At 41.0% G+C, this 18,043-nt stretch overlaps 1 protein-coding gene across 3 annotated transcripts in view; it reads left to right on the top strand.

The window, feature by feature from the left end:
- The window catches only part of MRPS31 (mitochondrial ribosomal protein S31), a 47,591-nt gene extending 34,018 nt beyond the window's left edge, over positions 1 to 13,573 (top strand). For all 3 annotated transcript variants that reach the window (XM_050766137.1, XM_050766136.1, XM_050766139.1), the window contains one exon: positions 13,275 to 13,573. In XM_050766137.1, coding sequence (XP_050622094.1) covers positions 13,275 to 13,504 — 230 coding nt within the window. In that variant the 3' untranslated portion in view covers positions 13,505 to 13,573. The remainder of the gene's footprint in view (positions 1 to 13,274) is intronic.
- The last annotated feature ends 4,470 nt before the right edge of the window (positions 13,574 to 18,043 follow it).

Here is an 18,043-nt window from a genome sequence, read left to right as displayed (position 1 = left end):
TGAAGCATAGTGGTTTTAGAAGTTCAAGATCCAGAGTAAGTTACAGACTTGATCTCCCCAAGCCTCACTTCCTTCATCTCTAAAATGATGGGAATAATAATAGGACTCATTATACAAGATTGGTGTGAGGAGTAAGTGAGGTTAAACAAGTAAAGCATCATCATCATCATCACCCCTGTTTCTACAGCAACAATATTTTTTTTTTTTTTTTTTTTTTTTTGAGACGGAGTCTCGCTCTGTCACCCAGGCTGGAGTGCAGTGGCCAGATCTCAGCTCACTGCAAGCTCTGCCTCCCGGGTTCATGCCATTCTCCAGCCTCAGCCTCCCGAGTAGCTGGGACTACAGGCGCCCGCCGCCTCGCCCGGCTAGTTTTTTTATATTTCTTAATAGAGACGGGGTTTCACCATGTTAGCCAGGATGGTCTCGATCTCCTGACCTCGTGATCCGCCCATCTCGGCCTCCCAAAGTGCTGGGATTACAGGCTTGAGCCACCGTGCCCGGCCTACAGCAACAATATTGTGAGGGGGTTTGCTTCTGTAACTGTTTTCCATTGTATACTGTAACATTTTATTTTTCGAAATTTTACTTTATACTGGAACATTTTAAATCTTAAATATTAATAAGGATAGTATGTATTATCTGGGAACCACCGAGTAGGGTGTTAGGAAAGCACGAACTCATAGTATATTGTCATCAGCAGTGAAACACTTAAGTGCATCAAAATGTGATCAAACTCCAACGGAATTTATCTTAAGTTTGACCTGGTTTCTGAGAAAATTTAATTTCTAAAAAAGGAGAGAAACATGTTTTTTTTGGTCATGTTGGGGAGATAAATGTGACAACTATCCACATGACACTTCATATTATTGATATTTCAGGGCTGGAAAAGGAGGTGGTAGGTAACTCATTTTCAGCTCCTTAAGGCATTGTTATCTGAAGTAAAAACAGGAAAGGACTATGGAAACTCTCACTTTGATCACTGCCCTGGGTGCACACTTAGAAACTTGTACTTTGAGAAACTGGCGTTGTAACCTGACACCTCAACAATTCAATAACTTTCTTTTATATTTCTTATACTTAAATGTTGAAATGAATGAAATACCTTTCTTTCCCTACTAATAATTAGCTTTATGAAGATTTATTTGGATTCTTTTGTGGAAGGATGTTTTGTTTTGTTTTTAGTAGTGTTGGAACATAATATTGAAAATGACAAAGTGACATGTCATGTGTTTACAGTTTAGTTCGCGGTGTGGTGTTTTTCCATTATATAAAAAATTAAGGTTTGTTGTTTTGCCACTTAATGCATATAAATTATTTTTCCAATTGAGAATAGCTTTTTTTTCTGTTTCTGTTTTAAGAGCTTGTTAGTCCTTTGTGCTTTGCCTTCATGGAGATTTACAAGCGCTATTAGATGGAATTGTTCTCACTTAGACTTGGCACTAGTTTATATGTTGGATTGTTAATGATCTGTTTTTATTTTAGCCTCTACTTTGATTTTAACTAAATTTAATCACATTTATGCTTACCTAGTAACAGAGTGTTTCTAAGGCTAGTTTTTATGGGGGAGAGGGGATTTGTTGAGGGGATTGTTCTTTCATACAGCATAAAAGCATGATCCATGAAAGAAGAAAGTGGTAAGTTGAACTATATTAAAAATAAGACGTTTGCATTGTGAAAGACACTGTTAAAATATAAAAAGACAAGCCACAGAGTAGGAGAAAGTATTTGCAAAACACGTATCTGTGATAAAAGACAGGTATACAAAATACATTTTAAAAATTCTTGGCTGGGTACGGTGGCTCACACCTGTAATCCCAGAACTTTGGGAGGCCGAGGCAGGTGTATCACCTGAGGTCACGAGTTCAAGACCAGCCTGGCCAACATGGTGAAACCCTATCTCTACTAAAAATACAAAATTAGCCGGGTGTGGTGGCGCATGCCTGTAATTCCAGCTACTCGGGAGGCTGAAGCAGGAGAATCACTTGAAGCCAGGAGGCGGAGGCTGTGGTGAGCTGAGATTGCACCATTGTACTCCAGCCTGGGCAACAAGAGTGAAACTCCGTCTCAACTAAAATAAAATAAGATAAAAATAAAATAAAATAAAATGCAAAATATGGCCGGTGCAGTGGCTCATGCCTGTAATCCCAGCACTTTAGGAGGCCGAGGTAGGTGGATCACTTGAGGTTAGGAGTTTGAGAACAGACTGGCCAACATGGTGAAACCCCATGTCCTCTAAAAATCTCCTCTAAAAATACAAAAGTTAGCCAGGCTTGGTGGTGCACGCCTGTAATCCCAACTACTCAGGAGGCTGAGGCATGAGAATCTCTTGAACTCAGGACAGGGAGGTTGCAGTGAGCTGCGATCTCGCCACTGCACTCCAGTCTAGGAAACAGAGCAAGACTCCATCTCAAAAATAAATAAATAAAAATAAAATGGGCTGGGTGCGGTGGCTCATGCCTGAAATCCCAGCACTTTGGGAGGCCGAGGTGGGCAGATCACCTCAGATAAGGAGTTTGAGACTAGCCTGGCCAAAATGGCGAAACCTGGCCTCTACTAAAATGCAATAATTAGCCAGGCGTGATGGCGGGGCCTGTAATCCCAGCTACTTGGGAGGCTGAGGCATGCTAATTGCTTTGCTATTGTGAACAGTGCTGCAATGAACATACATTGCTCGAACCTGGGAGGCGGAGATCGCGCCACTGCACTGCAGCCTGGGTGACAGAGCACAACTCTATCTCAAAAATAAATGAATAAATAAATAAATAAAAATAAAATGGCAAAATATCTGTTCACCTTACCAAAGAACATATAAGGATGGCATATGAAAACATCATATGAGCCAGGCATGGTGGCTCACGCCTGTAATCCCAGCACTTTGGGAGGCCACGGCGGGGGGATCACGAGGTCAGGAGATCGAGACCATCCTGGCTAACACAGTGAAACCCTGTCTCTACTAAAAAATACAAAAAATTAGCCAGGCGTGGTGGGGGGCGCCTGCAGTCCTGAGGCAGGAGAACGGCGTGAACCCGGGAGGCGGAGCTTGCAGTGAGCTGAGATCACACCCCTGCACTCCAGCCTGGGCGACAGAGTGAGATTCTGTCTCAAAAAAAAAGGAAACATCATATGTTGTTAGGGAATTGTAAGTTATTTTTTTCAAATAGCTAAATGTTTAGCTATTTGATTTATGTCTCCTTTTTAATTTATGTCTCGTTTTTAAAACTCTCATTTATTTGTGTCTCTAATTTGTGTTTTCTTCCTATTTTTTTATTTCCAGCTTTTAGGTTCAGGGGTACATGTGCAAGTTTGTTACGTGGGTAAATGGAGTATCATGGGGGTTTGTTGTACAGATAATTTTGTCACCCAAGTAATCAGCATAATACCTGAAAGGTGGTTTCCCAATCTTCATTCTCCTCCCACTCTCCACCCTCAAATAGGCCCCAGTGTCTGTTGTTCCCTTCTTTGTGTCATATGTACTCAGTATTTAGCTTCCACTTATAAGTGAGGACATGCAGTATTTGGTTTTCTGTTTCTTCATTAATTCACTTAGGACAATGGCCCCCAGCTCCATCCATGTTGCAGCAAAGGCCATGACCTCATTATTTTTATAGCTGCATAGTATCCCATGGTGTGTATGTACCCCATTTTCTTTATCCAGTCCACCATTCATGGGCACCTAGGTTGATTCCATGTCTTTGCTATTGTGAATAGTGCTGCAATGAACATACATATGCATGTGTCTTTATGAGAGAATAATGTATATTCCTTTGGGCATATTCCCAGTAATCGGATTGCTAAGTTGAATGGTAGTTCTGTTTTAAGTTCTTTGAGAAATCTCCAGACTGCTTTCCACAGTGGCTAAACTAATTTACATTCCCACCAACAGTGTATAAGCGTTCCCTTTCCTCTGCAACCTTACGAGCATCTGTTGTTTGCAACATTTTAATAGCCATTCAGACTGGTGTGAGATGGTATCTCGTTGGGTTTTGATTTGCATTGCCTGGATGATTCGTGATAATGAGCATTTTTCATATGTTTGCTGGCCATGTATATGTCTTCTTTTGAGAAGTGTCTGTTCATGTCCTTTGCCCATTTTTTAATAGAGTTGATTGTTTTTTGCTTCTTCAATTGTTTGAGTTCCTTATAGATTCTGGATATTAGACTTTTGTCGGATGCATGGTTTGCAGATATTTTCTGTCATTCTGTAGGTTTTCTGTTTATTGAAATTTTTTTTGCTGTGCAGAAGCTCTTTAATTAGGTCCCACTTCTCAATTTTCGTTTGTGTTACAGTTGCTTTTTTTTTTTGAGACAGAGTTTTCACTCTTGTTGCCCAGGCTGGAGTGCATTGGCGCGATTCAGCTCACTGCAACCTCTGCTTCCTGGGTTCAAGTGATTCTCCTGCCTCAGCCTTCCAATTAGCTGGGGTTACAGGTGTCTGCCACCATGCCCAGCTAATTCTTTTTGTATTTTTAGTAGAGTCAGGGTTTCACCATGTTGGCCAGGCTGGTCTTGAACTCCTGACCTCAGGTGATCTGCCCGCCTCAGCTTCCCAAAGTGCTGTGATTACAGTAGTGAGTCACTGCGCCGGGTCTACAGTTGCTTTTTGACGTAGTCATGAAGTCCTTGCCTGGGCTGTTGTCTAGAATGGTATTTCCTAGGTCTTCTTGTAGGGTTTTTATACTTTTAGATTTCACATTTAAGCCTTTAATCCATCTTGAGTTGATTTTTGTATATGGTCAAAGGTGAGGGGTCCAGTTTCAGTCTTCTGCATATGGCTAGTCTAAGGCTAATTTTTGATATGCTTTCTTAGAGTAATTCTCAATTTAGAGGCTTCAGTGGGCAAAGAAGGTCAGGATGAAAGTTAATCACACTTTGGTTTCTATTCTTTAGTTGGCTTAAACTTTTTCACTTCTTATGTGTCCTCTAGGGTATCTGGAATATGTGCTGTAATATGATCCAACAAGAACAGTGAGAAAAGTTCTAATTACCATAAAACCCTAAAGAAGGGCTCTGTTATTTGGGCAAGTATAGTGTGGAGAAAATTAGGGGAAGTATAAAGATTATTAGGTATGTGCTAACTGAAAGGTAGCAGGATCTGTTTGTTGTTTTAGATGAGATTATGGCCTGTGAACAGGAGCCTTAAAGTACTGACAGGAAAATAAATAATAGTTGTGATAATACATAGAGGTGGAAACAACAATTCAAAGTGAAAATGACTGAGTTTGGTTCAGTGCTCTACTGTGGCCTTCTCAAAAATAATTGGTCATTGCTATTAACTGGAATTCACTCTTTATTTGTTGTATCATATTTTAAAAGTGTATTCAATATTTAAAGCAGAATTAGACATAATGAACCTGTCACCTTGATTGTGCATCATACAGGATTTCCTTATGTTTAATGTTTCACTGTCTCTTATGTTTTCTTTACTGTATTGTGCTACTTTGGTTTATTTAAAATATTTTAAATTACGTAAATAATAATGAAAGTTTACTTGCAAAAAAGTCAAATCGTGTGAAAGAATATGTACTTTACCCCTCGGTTCTCCTTTTCCTGGAATAACCATTGTCAATAGTTTGATATGTGTCCTCTCAATCAACATTAAATGGCAGTTACACATTTATCTACTGGTTTTTTTGACTTGTATGGGAACATACCATACATATATTGTCCTGCAGTGTGTGTGTGTATGTATTTTTTTTTATTAGCAGTATGTCTTGAAAACATTTCCTTGTCAGTACATAGAGATAGACCTTATTCATTTTATAGTTCTATATGTCCGATTGTTATGAATGCAGACTATAATTTCTTTTGCCATTTTCCTTTTGAATGGTGGAGCTATAGTAGATCCTTTTACACATGTTCTTGTGTACATGTTTGAGTACTTTCAATTCAGAATAGGTATATTTTAAATGGCAATAAATACTTACAAAGTCTCTTCTGAAATGATAGCCAGTCAACCAACTATGCAAAAATCCTATTTCTCCGCAGCCTAATACTGGATATTGTTAATCTTTCAAATGTTCTGGTTAAAAAATGACATCACTGGTGTTTTTATTTGCATTTCCCTGATTGATAACCAGATTACACATCTTTTCATATGTTTATTGGCTATTTGTACTTCCTCTGTGACTTACGTTTTTATATCCTTTGACTGTTTCTGTTGGGCTCTTTGTTAATAGCGTTTGTAGGAACTCAATATATTACGGACTTTAATTCTTAAACTCTTACATGTGTTGGAAATATGTTTCCCAGTTTGTCTCTTTGCCTTCTTTTAAAATAATTTGACTTTAAAAATCATAGTAAGCAAAGCACAAGTCTTATAAAGCAGTTCTTTTTATCATCTATTAGGCCTGTTCTCAGAGCCAACAGTTTTTAATCTTTTAGCTGTGTTTTATTTTTTATATTTCTAAGTTATATGCTTACTTCTATCTACTTTAGATGTCATCTAGTGTATGTATCTTCTCCTCATGTTTCCAGTGTAGATATATTACAATTTTTTGTAAGACCTGAATTCATTGTTTACACTAATATGACTACGGACAGTTGTGTGGGGTGTTGTTTTGTTATCTGGGGTTTTTTGAGAAAGGGTCTCACTCTGTCACCCAGGCTGGAGTGCAGTGATAGGATCATGGCTCACTGCAGCCTCGCATTCCTGGGCTCAAGTGATCCTCCCATCTCAGCCTTTCTAGTAAGGAGGACCACAGGCACACCACTATGCCTGGATAATTTTTTTTTTTCTAAAGATGAGGTCTCACTATGTTGCCCAGGCTGGCCTCAAACTCCTGGGCTGAAGTGATCCTCTTGCCTTGGCCTCCCAAAGTGCTGGGATTACAGGTGTGAGCCACTGTTCCCAGCCTGGAAAACTGTTTAATGGTAAGACAAAAAATGTACTATGTTTTTTTTCCTGTTCCCACTCAAAGTTAACAATTGCTTTATTTTTCTTCATATTTGCTTTGTTTTTCCTTGAGTCTCTAGCTAGGTTTTTCTACATTTCATACAGCCTCTCAAATTCACATGCACAAAAATATTGGATTTCCTGTTAATTTTGGTTTTTGTCCATGGGTACCTGGAGCTCTTTGTCTGTAGCTGTCATCTATACCTAGCTCTTCTGGCACAGCTGTCTTCCTATCATTTTGCCCTCCTCCTGGGGCTCCTGTCTCTTCTATGTTGGATACCCTTTCTTTTTGGACCACATGTTTTCTTCTCTGTCTCATTTTGTTGAAGCGCATGCTTTGAGACACTTGATCTATAAAATGCCTTTCCTCTATCTTGGTACTTTTTAAATTGTTTACTTGAGGATGAAATTAAAGATTGGAAATAGTTTTATTTCACAATAAACCTTTGCTCCATTGTCTTTCCTGCTCTGTCACCCAGGCTGGAGTGCAGTGGCGCGATCTTAGCTTACTACAACCTCCACCTCTCAAGTTCAAGCAATTCTCCTGCCTCAGCCTCCCGAGTAGCTGGGATTACAGACATGAGCCACTACTCCTGGCCTTTTTTTTTTTTTTTTTTTTTGAGACAGAGTTTCACTCTGGTTGTCCAAGCTAGAGTGCAGTGGCGTGTTCTTGGCTCACTGAAGCCTTGACCTCCCAGGCTCAGGTTATTTCCCACCTCAGCCTCCCGTACAGGCGCTCACCACCATGCCTGGCTAGTTTTTTATATTTTTATTAGGGACAGGGTTTCACTCTGTTGCCCAGGCTGGTCTTGAACTGCTGGACTTAATAAGCAGTCCACTCGCCTCATCCTCCCAGAGTGCTGGGATTACAGCCGTGATCCACGTGCCCGGCCACTCCACCGTCTTATGTTGTTGAGAATGCTTTTGCCATTTTTTCCATTCTTCTCCTAGATTCATTGTATATGATCTCTTTTATTTATTTTTTGGGTAACTTTTAGCATCTTCTCTTCATAATAGTCATAAGTTTCAGGACGGTTATCCTTGGAAAGGGATTATATTTGTTTACAATCATTGTTCTAGACATTATTAGATAATTTTAATCCAGTAACTTCGTTTTTCAATTCTGGGTAAATTTTCTTGTTTTATTTGATAATTTCAGCCTCCCAATATTTTTCTTTTTCTCCTTTTGTTCTATGCTTTGGGAACATTCCTTAACTGTTATCTTGCAATCTCTCCATTGGATTTTTGTTTCTGATGCCATATTTTTAACTTCCAAATGCTTCATTGGGCTGGATGTGGTGGCTCACACCTGTAATCCCAGCACTTTGGGAGGCCGAAGCAGGCGGATCACCTGAGGTCAGGAGTTCGAGACCAGCCTGGCCAATATGGCGAAAACCCATCTCTACTAAAAATACAAAAATTAGCTGGGCATGGTGGTGAGCACCTGTAATCCCAGCTACTCAGGAGGCTGAGGCAGGAGAACCGCTTGAACCCAGGAGGCAGAGGTTGCAGTAAGCTGAGATTGCACCATTGCACTCCAGCCTGGGTAACAAGAGTGAAACTCCCTCTCAAAAAAAAAAAAAAACTAAATGCATTATTGTTCTTCTTTTTAGTATTAGATTTTTTCCCCAAAAGTGTTGAGATTACAGGCATGAGCCACTGTGCCTGACCCAGTTTCATTCTCTTGAAGGCTCTGGGCTGTAAATGTCACACATCACTTCTGTTTAGGTTCTGCTGGTAATAATTTAAACATATGCCTGTGCCTAACCCAGAAGGGGCTGGGAAATGTAATGTTGCCGAACAGCCATGTACAGGTTTTTTTCTTTCTTTTAAGAGGTGTAGTGTCACTCTGTCACTCATTCTGGAGTGCAGCGGTGTGATCACAGCTTACTGCAGCCTCAAACTCCTAGACTCAAGTGATTGATCCTCCTGTCCCCAACATTCCAGGTACTAGGACTACAGGTGCGCACCACCACGCCTGGCTGATTTTTAAATGTTCTGTAGAGATGGGGTCTCACTTGGTTGCTCAGGCTGGTCTTAAACTCCTGACTTCAAGGTGTCCTCCTGCCTCGGCCTCCCAAAGTGCTGAGATTACAGACATGAGTCACCATCCCCTGCCCATGCACATGTTTAGTTCTTTTACCAAGATAAAAAGCCAGAATGGATTTGATAGATAGGTATCCGTTCCTGCCAAGGTGTCTGTCACTTATGTTAGACACTTTCTTAAAATGTCTACTGTTCTTTGAATGTTTTTTTATACTTGAAAGGAAGCCGTGAAAAGCTGTTTGTTAGATGCGTGTGAATGGATGGGACTAGTTAACTGGTGGCTTCACTTGAGAGGAATTGGGAAGGAACCTCTTCATTTAAGGACTTTTGTAACTCCATATTTATAATTCTTCTCACTGAGTTTCTCCAATGAGAAATCTTCCAACCACTTGACTTGAGGCTACAGGCATTGGCTGTGAGATAATTTAGAATGTTTAGAATGTCTTTAGCGAATAGAGATTTAATTTGTACATAGCTCTGTAGCCTTTTTCTATTTATCTAGAACTTATTTTTGTATATAATGTATGCTCTTTATTGCTCTTTTTTTCCTTTGGGTAGGGGAAAAGGATTGGGGATGAGGGGAGTGTCTCACCATTCAGCATATAGACTTTCACTTAATTCTCCTCTTATCAATCCAACAACTTATATTCTCTTTCCATTTTAATTTCTCAAAAAGTAAACTGCTCATCTTCTTCAGGAGTGGAGGAGGATACGCCGCTAGAGGTGCATGTGGGAGATGGGACACTGGAAATCTAACTGTTCCCTAAACCCATTTTCAATTAATCTTCCTGGTTTTTGTTCCTTATCCCTACTCATAACTTCAGTGGTACCCGATTCCTCTGTTCTTGAAGTCTTTTTGAAGTGTTTTTGCTTCTTGTCTTCCTCTTTTACAGATAGTTTTGGTATCTTCTCCTCTGCTAAGTCAGTTACTAATGTGTACACTTTGCATCTTCTACAGTTTTACTGCCATCTCTTGTCTATTATTGTTTCTTTTTCTTTTCGTCTTTGTGCTTTTGTACTTTTTACTCTTTTTATGGCCATTTGGTAGGTGTCACAAGGGAGCAGAGATTTAAGCATGGGTTCAGTTTGCCACAGTTTACGTCCTTGCTGCTTATCTTTTGTGTGTGTGTGTGTGTGTGTGTGTGTGTGTGTGTGTGTGTTTTGTTTTTTTGTTTTTGAGACAGTCTCTCAACACTGTTGCCCAGGGTGGAGTGCAGTCGCGCAGTCACAGCTCACTGCAGCCTTGACCTCTGGGCTTAGGTGATCCTCCCACCTCAGTCTCTTAAGTATGATAGCTGGGGCGGGGCACAGTGGCTCACATCTGTAATCCCAGCACTTTGGGAGGCCGAGGGGGGGCGGGTCACGAGGGTCAGGAGTTTGAGACCAGCCTGGCCAACATGGTAAAACCTTGTCTCTACTAAAAATACGAAAAGTAACCGGACGTGGTGGTAGGTGCCTGTAATCCCAGCTACTCTGGAGGCTGAGGCAGGAGAATCGCTTGAAATCAGAAGGCGGAGGTTGCAGTGAGCAGAGATCGTGCCGCTGTACTCCAGCCTGGGTGAAGAGGTGAAACTCTGTCTCAGAAAAAAAAGAAGTATGACAGCTGGGGTGACAGGCACATGCCACCATGCCTGGTTAATTTTTTTGTATTTTTGACAGAGGTGGAGTTTCGTCAGGTTGCCCAGGCTAGTCTCGAGCTCCTGGGCTCAAGCAGTCTACCTGCCTTGGTCTCCCAAAGTGCTGGAATTACAGGCATGAGCCACTGTGGCTGACCTTGCTGCTTATCTTTAGTAAGATAATTTAGAATGTTTAGAATGTCTTTAGTGAATAGAGATTTAGTTTGTATATAGCTCTGGAGCCTTTTCCTATTTATCTAGAACTTATTTTTGTATATAGTATACCCACTTTATTGCTCTCTTTTTTTTCCTTTGCATTATATGTGCTAGTACCATTTGACTGTCATTCATTCATTGATTCATTCAGGAAGGATCTATTCATTCTGCCCTCCTGGAGCATTCTAAGTTAAAAAGACTGTTGATCTACGTTATCTTCTATTCATATAGCCAATCATACTTTTGAAAAAAATTAATGTTACCAAGATAACATTAACCATCCTTTTTACTTTCAATCTACCTATGTGGTGTTTAAGGTGAATTTCTTATGAACAACATATAGTTGGTTTATGTTTTTATATCCACTGTGCCAATCTCTGTCTTAATTCATATACTTAGATTATTTACATTTAAAGTATTATTTTCTGTTCGTTTTCTCTATTTCTCGTTCCTCTGTCTTGTCTTTTTCTTTCTTTCTTTTTTCTTTTTTAGACAGAGTCTCACTTTCTTGTCCAGGCTGGAGTGCAGTGGCACAATCTCAGCTCACTGCAAGCTCCGCCTCCCGGGTTCAAGCAGTTCTCCTGCCTCAGCCTCCCGAGTAGCTGGGACTATAGGCGCATGCCATCATGCCCAGCTAATTTTTGTATTTTTAGTAGATGGGGTTTCACCACGTTGGCCGGGCTGTTCTCGAACTCCTGACGTTGTGACCTGCCCCCCACCCCACCACCACCACCCAGCCTCCCAAAGTGTTGGGATTACAGGCATGAGCAATCACTCCCGGCCTGCTCTGTCTTTTCTTGGCTTTTTTTTTTTTTGGAGACAGAGTCTCACTCTGTTGCCCAGGCTAGAGTGCAGTGGTGTGATCACAGCTCACTACAGCCTTGACCTCCCAGGCTCAGGTGATCCTCCCACCTCAGCCTTTCAAGTAGCTGGGACTACAGGCATGTGCCATCACACCTGTCTACTTTTTTGTATTTTTTGTAGAGACAGGGTTTTACCATGTTTCCCAGTCTGGTCTTGAACTCCTGGGCTCAAGCAATCCCCCTGCCTCAGCCTCCCAAAGTACTGGGATTATAGGTGTGAGCCACGGTGCCTGATCTCTTAGCTTCTTATGAGCTGCCTGAACATTTTTCACAATTCCATCTTGTTTTATTTATATATTTTAAAATGTTTTTAAAGTGTTCTTGATGGTTGCCATTGTTTATGAAAATATTCATTAGCAACTGGGTGCAGTGGCTCACACCTGTGATCCCAGCACTTTGGGAGGCCGAGGCAGGTGGATGACCTGAGGTCAGGAGTTCAAGCCAGCCTGACCAACATGGTGAAACCCTGTCTCTACTAAAAATACAAAAATCAGCTGGGCATGGTGGCGGGCACCTGTAATCACAGCTACTGGGGAGGCTGAGGCAGGAGGATCACTTGAACCTGGGAGGTGGAGGTTGCAGGCAGCCGAGATTGTGCCACTACACTCCAGCCTGGGCAACAAGAGCGAAGCTCCATCTCAAAAGAAAAAAATAATCGTTAGAAATAATTCCTATCCTATTTATTTTTATTTATTTGTTTGTTTGTTTGTTTGTTTGTTTTTTGAGACAGAGTGTTACTCTGTTGTTCAGGCTGGAATGTAGTGGCTCAATCTTGGCTCCCTACAACCTTTGCCTCTCAGGTTCAAACAATTCTCATACCTCAGCCTCCCAAGTAGTTGGGATTACAGGCACATGCCATCACGCCTGGCTAATATTTTTGGTGTTTTTAGTGGAGGCAGGGTTTCACCATGTTGGCCAAGCTTGTCTTGAACTCCTGACCTCGAGTGAGCCGCCTGCCTTGGCCTCCTGAAGTGCTGGGATTATAGGCGTGAGCCACCACGCCTGGTCTTGCCACCACATTTTTAACATTTACGGCATGCTAGGCATTATAAATGAACTTTATATATAGTTTGTGTCTATTTGATCTTTACAAAAATGCCAGCAAGGTACTGTTTTAGTTCTCAGTATCGTGCCTGAGGAATCTGCTGCTCAGAGAAGTTAATTAATTGGTCCAAAGTCACTGTTGTTAAATTGGTGGGCAAAGCTAGGTCTAACTCCAGGCCAGGCGCTGTGGCTCACGCCTGTAATCCCAGCATTTTGAGAGGCCGAGGCAGGCAGATAACTTGAGGTCAGGAGTTTGAGACCAACCTGGCCAACATGGTGAAACACTATCTCTACTAAAAATTAAAAAATTAGCTGGGCGTGGTGGTACATGCTTGTAGTCCCAGCTACTCGGGAGGCTGAGGCAGGAGAATCATATGAAACCCAGAAGGCAGAGGTTGCAGTGAGCTGAGATCACGCCACTCCACTTCATCCTGGGCAACAGAGCAAGTCTACATCTCAAAAAAAAATACAATCTAGGTTCTAACTCCAAAGTTCATGCCTTAAACCGTGATATTATATTACCTCATTAATATTATTTTTATGATGTAGGTTTTATATTTAAAATTATAATGTAATGTATTTTGTCTCATTTCCTAGGTTTTGATGATGATGGTTCAGAATTTCATGAACATATATTTCTGGAGAAACACCTGGAGAGCTTTCCAAAACAAGGACCAATTCGCCACTTCATGGAGCTGGTGACTTGTGGCCTTTCCAAAAACCCGTATCTTAGTGTTAAACAGAAGGTTGAGCACATAGAGTGGTTTAGAAATTACTTTAATGAAAAAAAGGACATTCTTCAAGAAAGTAACATACAGTTCAATTAAGACCATGGAAATTTTTATTTCAAACAATTAGAGATGGATATTACAACTAAATAAAATAATTTTACTAGAGTTTGTATATGTTATGTTGATTATTACATTTGATTTGGCTGGTATAAATGTTACATTGTTTTAAAAAATATGTCGGTAACCGAAAAATATTCTTGCCTGGAGAAAAATCATCAGTATTCATAGGTTCAAAAGAATATCTGAGAATTAGCAATGCATTTAAGACAAATCCTCCTGACCTTTTTCTTTTCACTCAGTGACCGTACTTCTTTGAAATACAGTAGAATTACTGGATGATATCACAGTACTATGTTATAACAGTTGAGATGATTTATAGACAGATATGTATGTACATATTTTTATTTGTTTACATTTGTACATACTTATATTTTACACTAAATTAACTACCCTCACCTAAGTCTGGGTCACTATAGAGAAATTAATCTTGTAGAAATAAAGGGCTTATTCTAATCCATTCCAGTACTTTAGGTCTTCATGCCAAAGTTAGAATTATTTCTTTTCCAGTATGCTGCTGAGCAGTGTGACTCAACTTTCATACAATTCAAAGGATTGAGGGCCGGGCACAGTGGCTCATGCGTATAATCCCAGCACTTTGAGAGGCTGAGGCAGGAAGATCACTTAAACCCACGAGTTTGAGACCAGCCTGGGCAACATAGGGAGAGGAGAGCCTGTCTTTACAAACAATTTAAAAATTAGCCAGGCGTGGTAGCATGCACCTGTAGTCACAGCTGTTCAGGGGCCTGAGGTGGGAGGATCCCTTGAGCCTAGGGGGTTAAGGCTTCAGTGAGCCTGATTGCACCACTGCAGTCTAGCCTGAGTGATAGAGCAAGACTCTGTCTCAAGAAAATGTTTTTTAAATTTAAAAAAAATTTTTTTTTTTTTTGAGGCAGAGTCATACTCTGTTACCCAGGCTGGAGTGTAGCAGTGTGATCTCGGCTCACTGCAACCTTCACCTCCAGGGTTCAAGCAATTCTCCTGCCTCAGCCTCCCAAGTAGCTGGTATTACAGGTGCCCACCACCACGCCTAGCTAATTTTTTTGTATTTTCATTAGAGACGGGGTTTCACCATGTTGGCCAGGCTGGTTTTGAACTCTTGACCTCAAGTGATCTGCCTGCCTCAGCCTCCCCAAGTGCTAGGATTACAGATGTGAGCCACAGTGCCTGGCCTAAATTTTTTTAAGGTTTAAGGATTCTAAAAAACCTCAAAACAAGATTTAGTTGACAGCAGTCCCAAGCTAATAGTGTTCCAGGTCAACAGGAACCATGTGAAGGAATCCACCATAACCGCAGGCTTCAAATGACAAAGCACACAAGGAAGCAGAACCATGAATGTGTACCAACAGAAACGAGAACAGATTCAGACTCATAAAGCCTCTGAATATTGGGCTTATCAGAGTCAGAATATAAAATATGTGTAAGATAGAATGAATACTGAGCAGGATGCTTTGAAAGTGACCAAGCAGATTTGAAAAACATTAAAATATTTGCCCTTCTCTTCCCAGTTCTTCCCAAAGTTGAGAAAAGCTGGGTTGAGAGGATGAAAAAAAAAAAAATTAGTGGAGTTAAACAGTAGTAAAGAAGTATCCATATGCAGCAGAGAGAAGCAAAGAGGAAAGAAGTAGGAAAGGGAAGTAAAAGAGTAACATTTGTACAATCATATTGCCAGTAGGAAAGAAAAGAGAAAATAGGTCAGAGGCTAACTCTAAATAGTTTTTTTTTTTTTTTTTTATTGATACAGAGTCTCGCTCTGTTGCCCAGGCTGGAGTGCAGTGGCACGATCTCAGCTCACTGCAACCTCCACCTCCCAGGTTCAAGCGATCCTCTTGCCTCAGCACCCCTAGTAGCTGGGATTACAGGCACGTGCCACCATACCCGGCTAATTTTTGTATTTTTTAGTAGAGATGGGGTTTTGCCATGTTGGCCAGGCTGGTCTTGAACTGACCTCAGGTGATCCACCAACCTCAGCCTCCCAAACTGCTAGGATTACAGGCGTGAGCCACCGCACCCGGCCTCTAAATAGTTAATGGGTGAGAATTTTTTACAATTCATGAAAGATATTAATTCACAGTTAATCAACAATCCCTTGGCCAGGTGTGGTGGCTCATGCCTGTAATCCCAGCATTTTGGGAGGCAAAGGTGGGCAGATCACTTGAGGCCAGGAATTTGAGACCAGCCTGACCAACATGTTGAAACTTCATGTCTACTAAAAATATAAAAATTAGCCAGGCGTGGCGGTACATGCTTGTAATCCCAGCTACTTGGGAGGCTGAGGCATGAGAATTGCTTGAACCCAGGAGGCGGAGGTTGCAGTGAGCCAAGATCGCCCCACTGCACTCCAGCCTGGGTGACAGAGTGAGACTCTGTCTCAAAAAGAAAAGGAAAAGAAACCAACAATCTGTTGGTCATGTATAGAAACTGCTCCCAATACTTTTTTTTTCCAGTACATATGGGACACTGAAAATTTTTTATTTTATTTTTATTTGGGTATTTAGTTTGTTTATATTTATCACAGTTATTGATATATTTGGAATGTCTTTCAGAAATGAGGGCTAAATGCATTTGTCAAACAAAAACAGTTGGCTACCAGCAGACTCTCGTTAAAAGACTCCTAAAGTTGCACCTCAGGCAGAAGAGAAGTGATTTTAAATTTAAGGCCTGAGATGCAAGAAGAAATGGTGGATGAATAAAGTAGTGAATATGCTGCTGGCTCACTCTCTTTCAGCAGCCTCCTCTGTCTCATTGTTCAGAGTGTAATGTCTTCTCTATAAACTCTCTGCTCTCTATTGCCCTTGAATAAGCTGTCTGCTATTAAGAAAAAAAAAAAAAAGTAGTGAATGTATATGTTAATTCTAAGCAGTAATAAAACAGTCATACCATATGGGATTAATTAAAATATATGACAGTAGGATATGTCCAAGTGGATTATTTATTTAGTTAGTTAGTCAGTTTTTGAGACAGCTTCCGCTCTTTTTGCCCAGGCCAGAGTGCAGTGGTGTGATCTTGGCTCACCACAACCTCTGCCTCTCGGGTTCAAGCAAATCTGCCTCAGCCTCCCAAGTAGCTGGGATTACAGGCACACGCCACCACGCCTGGCTAATTTTTTATTTTTAGTAGAGACGGGGTTTCACCATGTTGGCCAGGTTAATCATGAACTCCTGACCTCCAGTAATCCACCCACCTCCCCCTCCCAAAGTGCTGGGATTACAGGCGTGAGCCACTGCGCCTGGCCGGATTTTTGTAAATGTCAAGTGATAACACTATTTACTAGAAGTACATATAAAGCAAGAATACAGAAAGGTTGAAAGTAGGCCGGGCGCGGTGGCTCAAGCCTGTAATCCCAGCACTTTGGGAGGCCGAGACGGGCGGATCACGAGGTCAGGAGATCGAGACCATCCTGGCTGACACAGTGAAACCCTGTCTCTACTAAAAAATACAAAAAAACTAGCCGGGCGCGGTGGTGGGCGCCTGTAGTCCCAGCTACTCGGGAGGCTGAGGCAGGAGAATGGCGTGAACCCGGGAGGCGGAGCTTGCAGTGAGCCAAGATCACGCCACTGCACTCCAGCCTGGGCGGCAGAGCGAGACTCTGTCTCAAAAAAAAAAAAAAAAAAAAAAGAAATGTTGAAAGTAAAAAGGAAAAAATATACCAGACAAATGTTTAAAGAAAGCTGGTATAGCTATATTAATATCAGGAAAAAGTCTGAAAAGACATTAGAGACTTAAAAAAATTCTATTTATCAGAGCAATACAAAGTTGTATGTACCTAATAACATGGACTCAAAATATACAAGGCAAAAGCTGATAGAAATACAAATCTACTATTATGACGAAATATTTTAACGTAATAATTGATGAACTCAGCAAACAGAAGCTTTGCTATACCTAATTATCTTGACCTAATGGAAATTTTTAGATCATTACACAGTGATCTAAATAGCTGCAAATACATTTATTTCAAGCACATACATTTATAAATCAATCATAAACTTAGCCATAAAGCACATCTAAACACATTTCAATGGAATGTAGAACATGTTTCCTAACTACATTGCAATTAAGTTAGAGACCAGTAACTGAATGCTAACCAGAAAAACTCCATATGTTCAGAAATTTTGAAACCCTTTTAACTTACTCATAGGCTAATGAAAAAAATATTCAGGCCAGGCACAGTGGCTCATGCCTGTAATCCCAGTACTTTGGCAGGCTGAGGCAGGCAGATCACCTGAAGTCAGGAGTTCAAGACCAGCCTGGCCAACATGGTGAAACTTTGTCTCTACTAAAAAATACAAAATTACCCGGGCGTGGTGGCGCATGCCTGTAGTCCCAGCTACTTGGGAGGCTGAGGCAGGACAATCACTTCAACCTCGGAGGTGGAGGTTGCAGTGAGCCAAGATCGTGCCACTACACTCCAGCCAGGGCAACAGAATGAGACTCCATCTCCAAAAAAAAAAGAATGAAAATCAGTGAAGTAAGGTTATAATCTTAAGATACGAGAAAAGGAACAAGTGGTTTTTT

This window comes from Macaca thibetana, chromosome 17 (assembly GCF_024542745.1).
Source record: "Macaca thibetana thibetana isolate TM-01 chromosome 17, ASM2454274v1, whole genome shotgun sequence".
NCBI classification, from domain to species: domain Eukaryota; kingdom Metazoa; phylum Chordata; class Mammalia; order Primates; family Cercopithecidae; genus Macaca; species Macaca thibetana.
The sequence above is the reverse complement of the archived record's forward strand: the minus strand, read 5'-3'. Positions and strand labels throughout refer to the sequence as shown.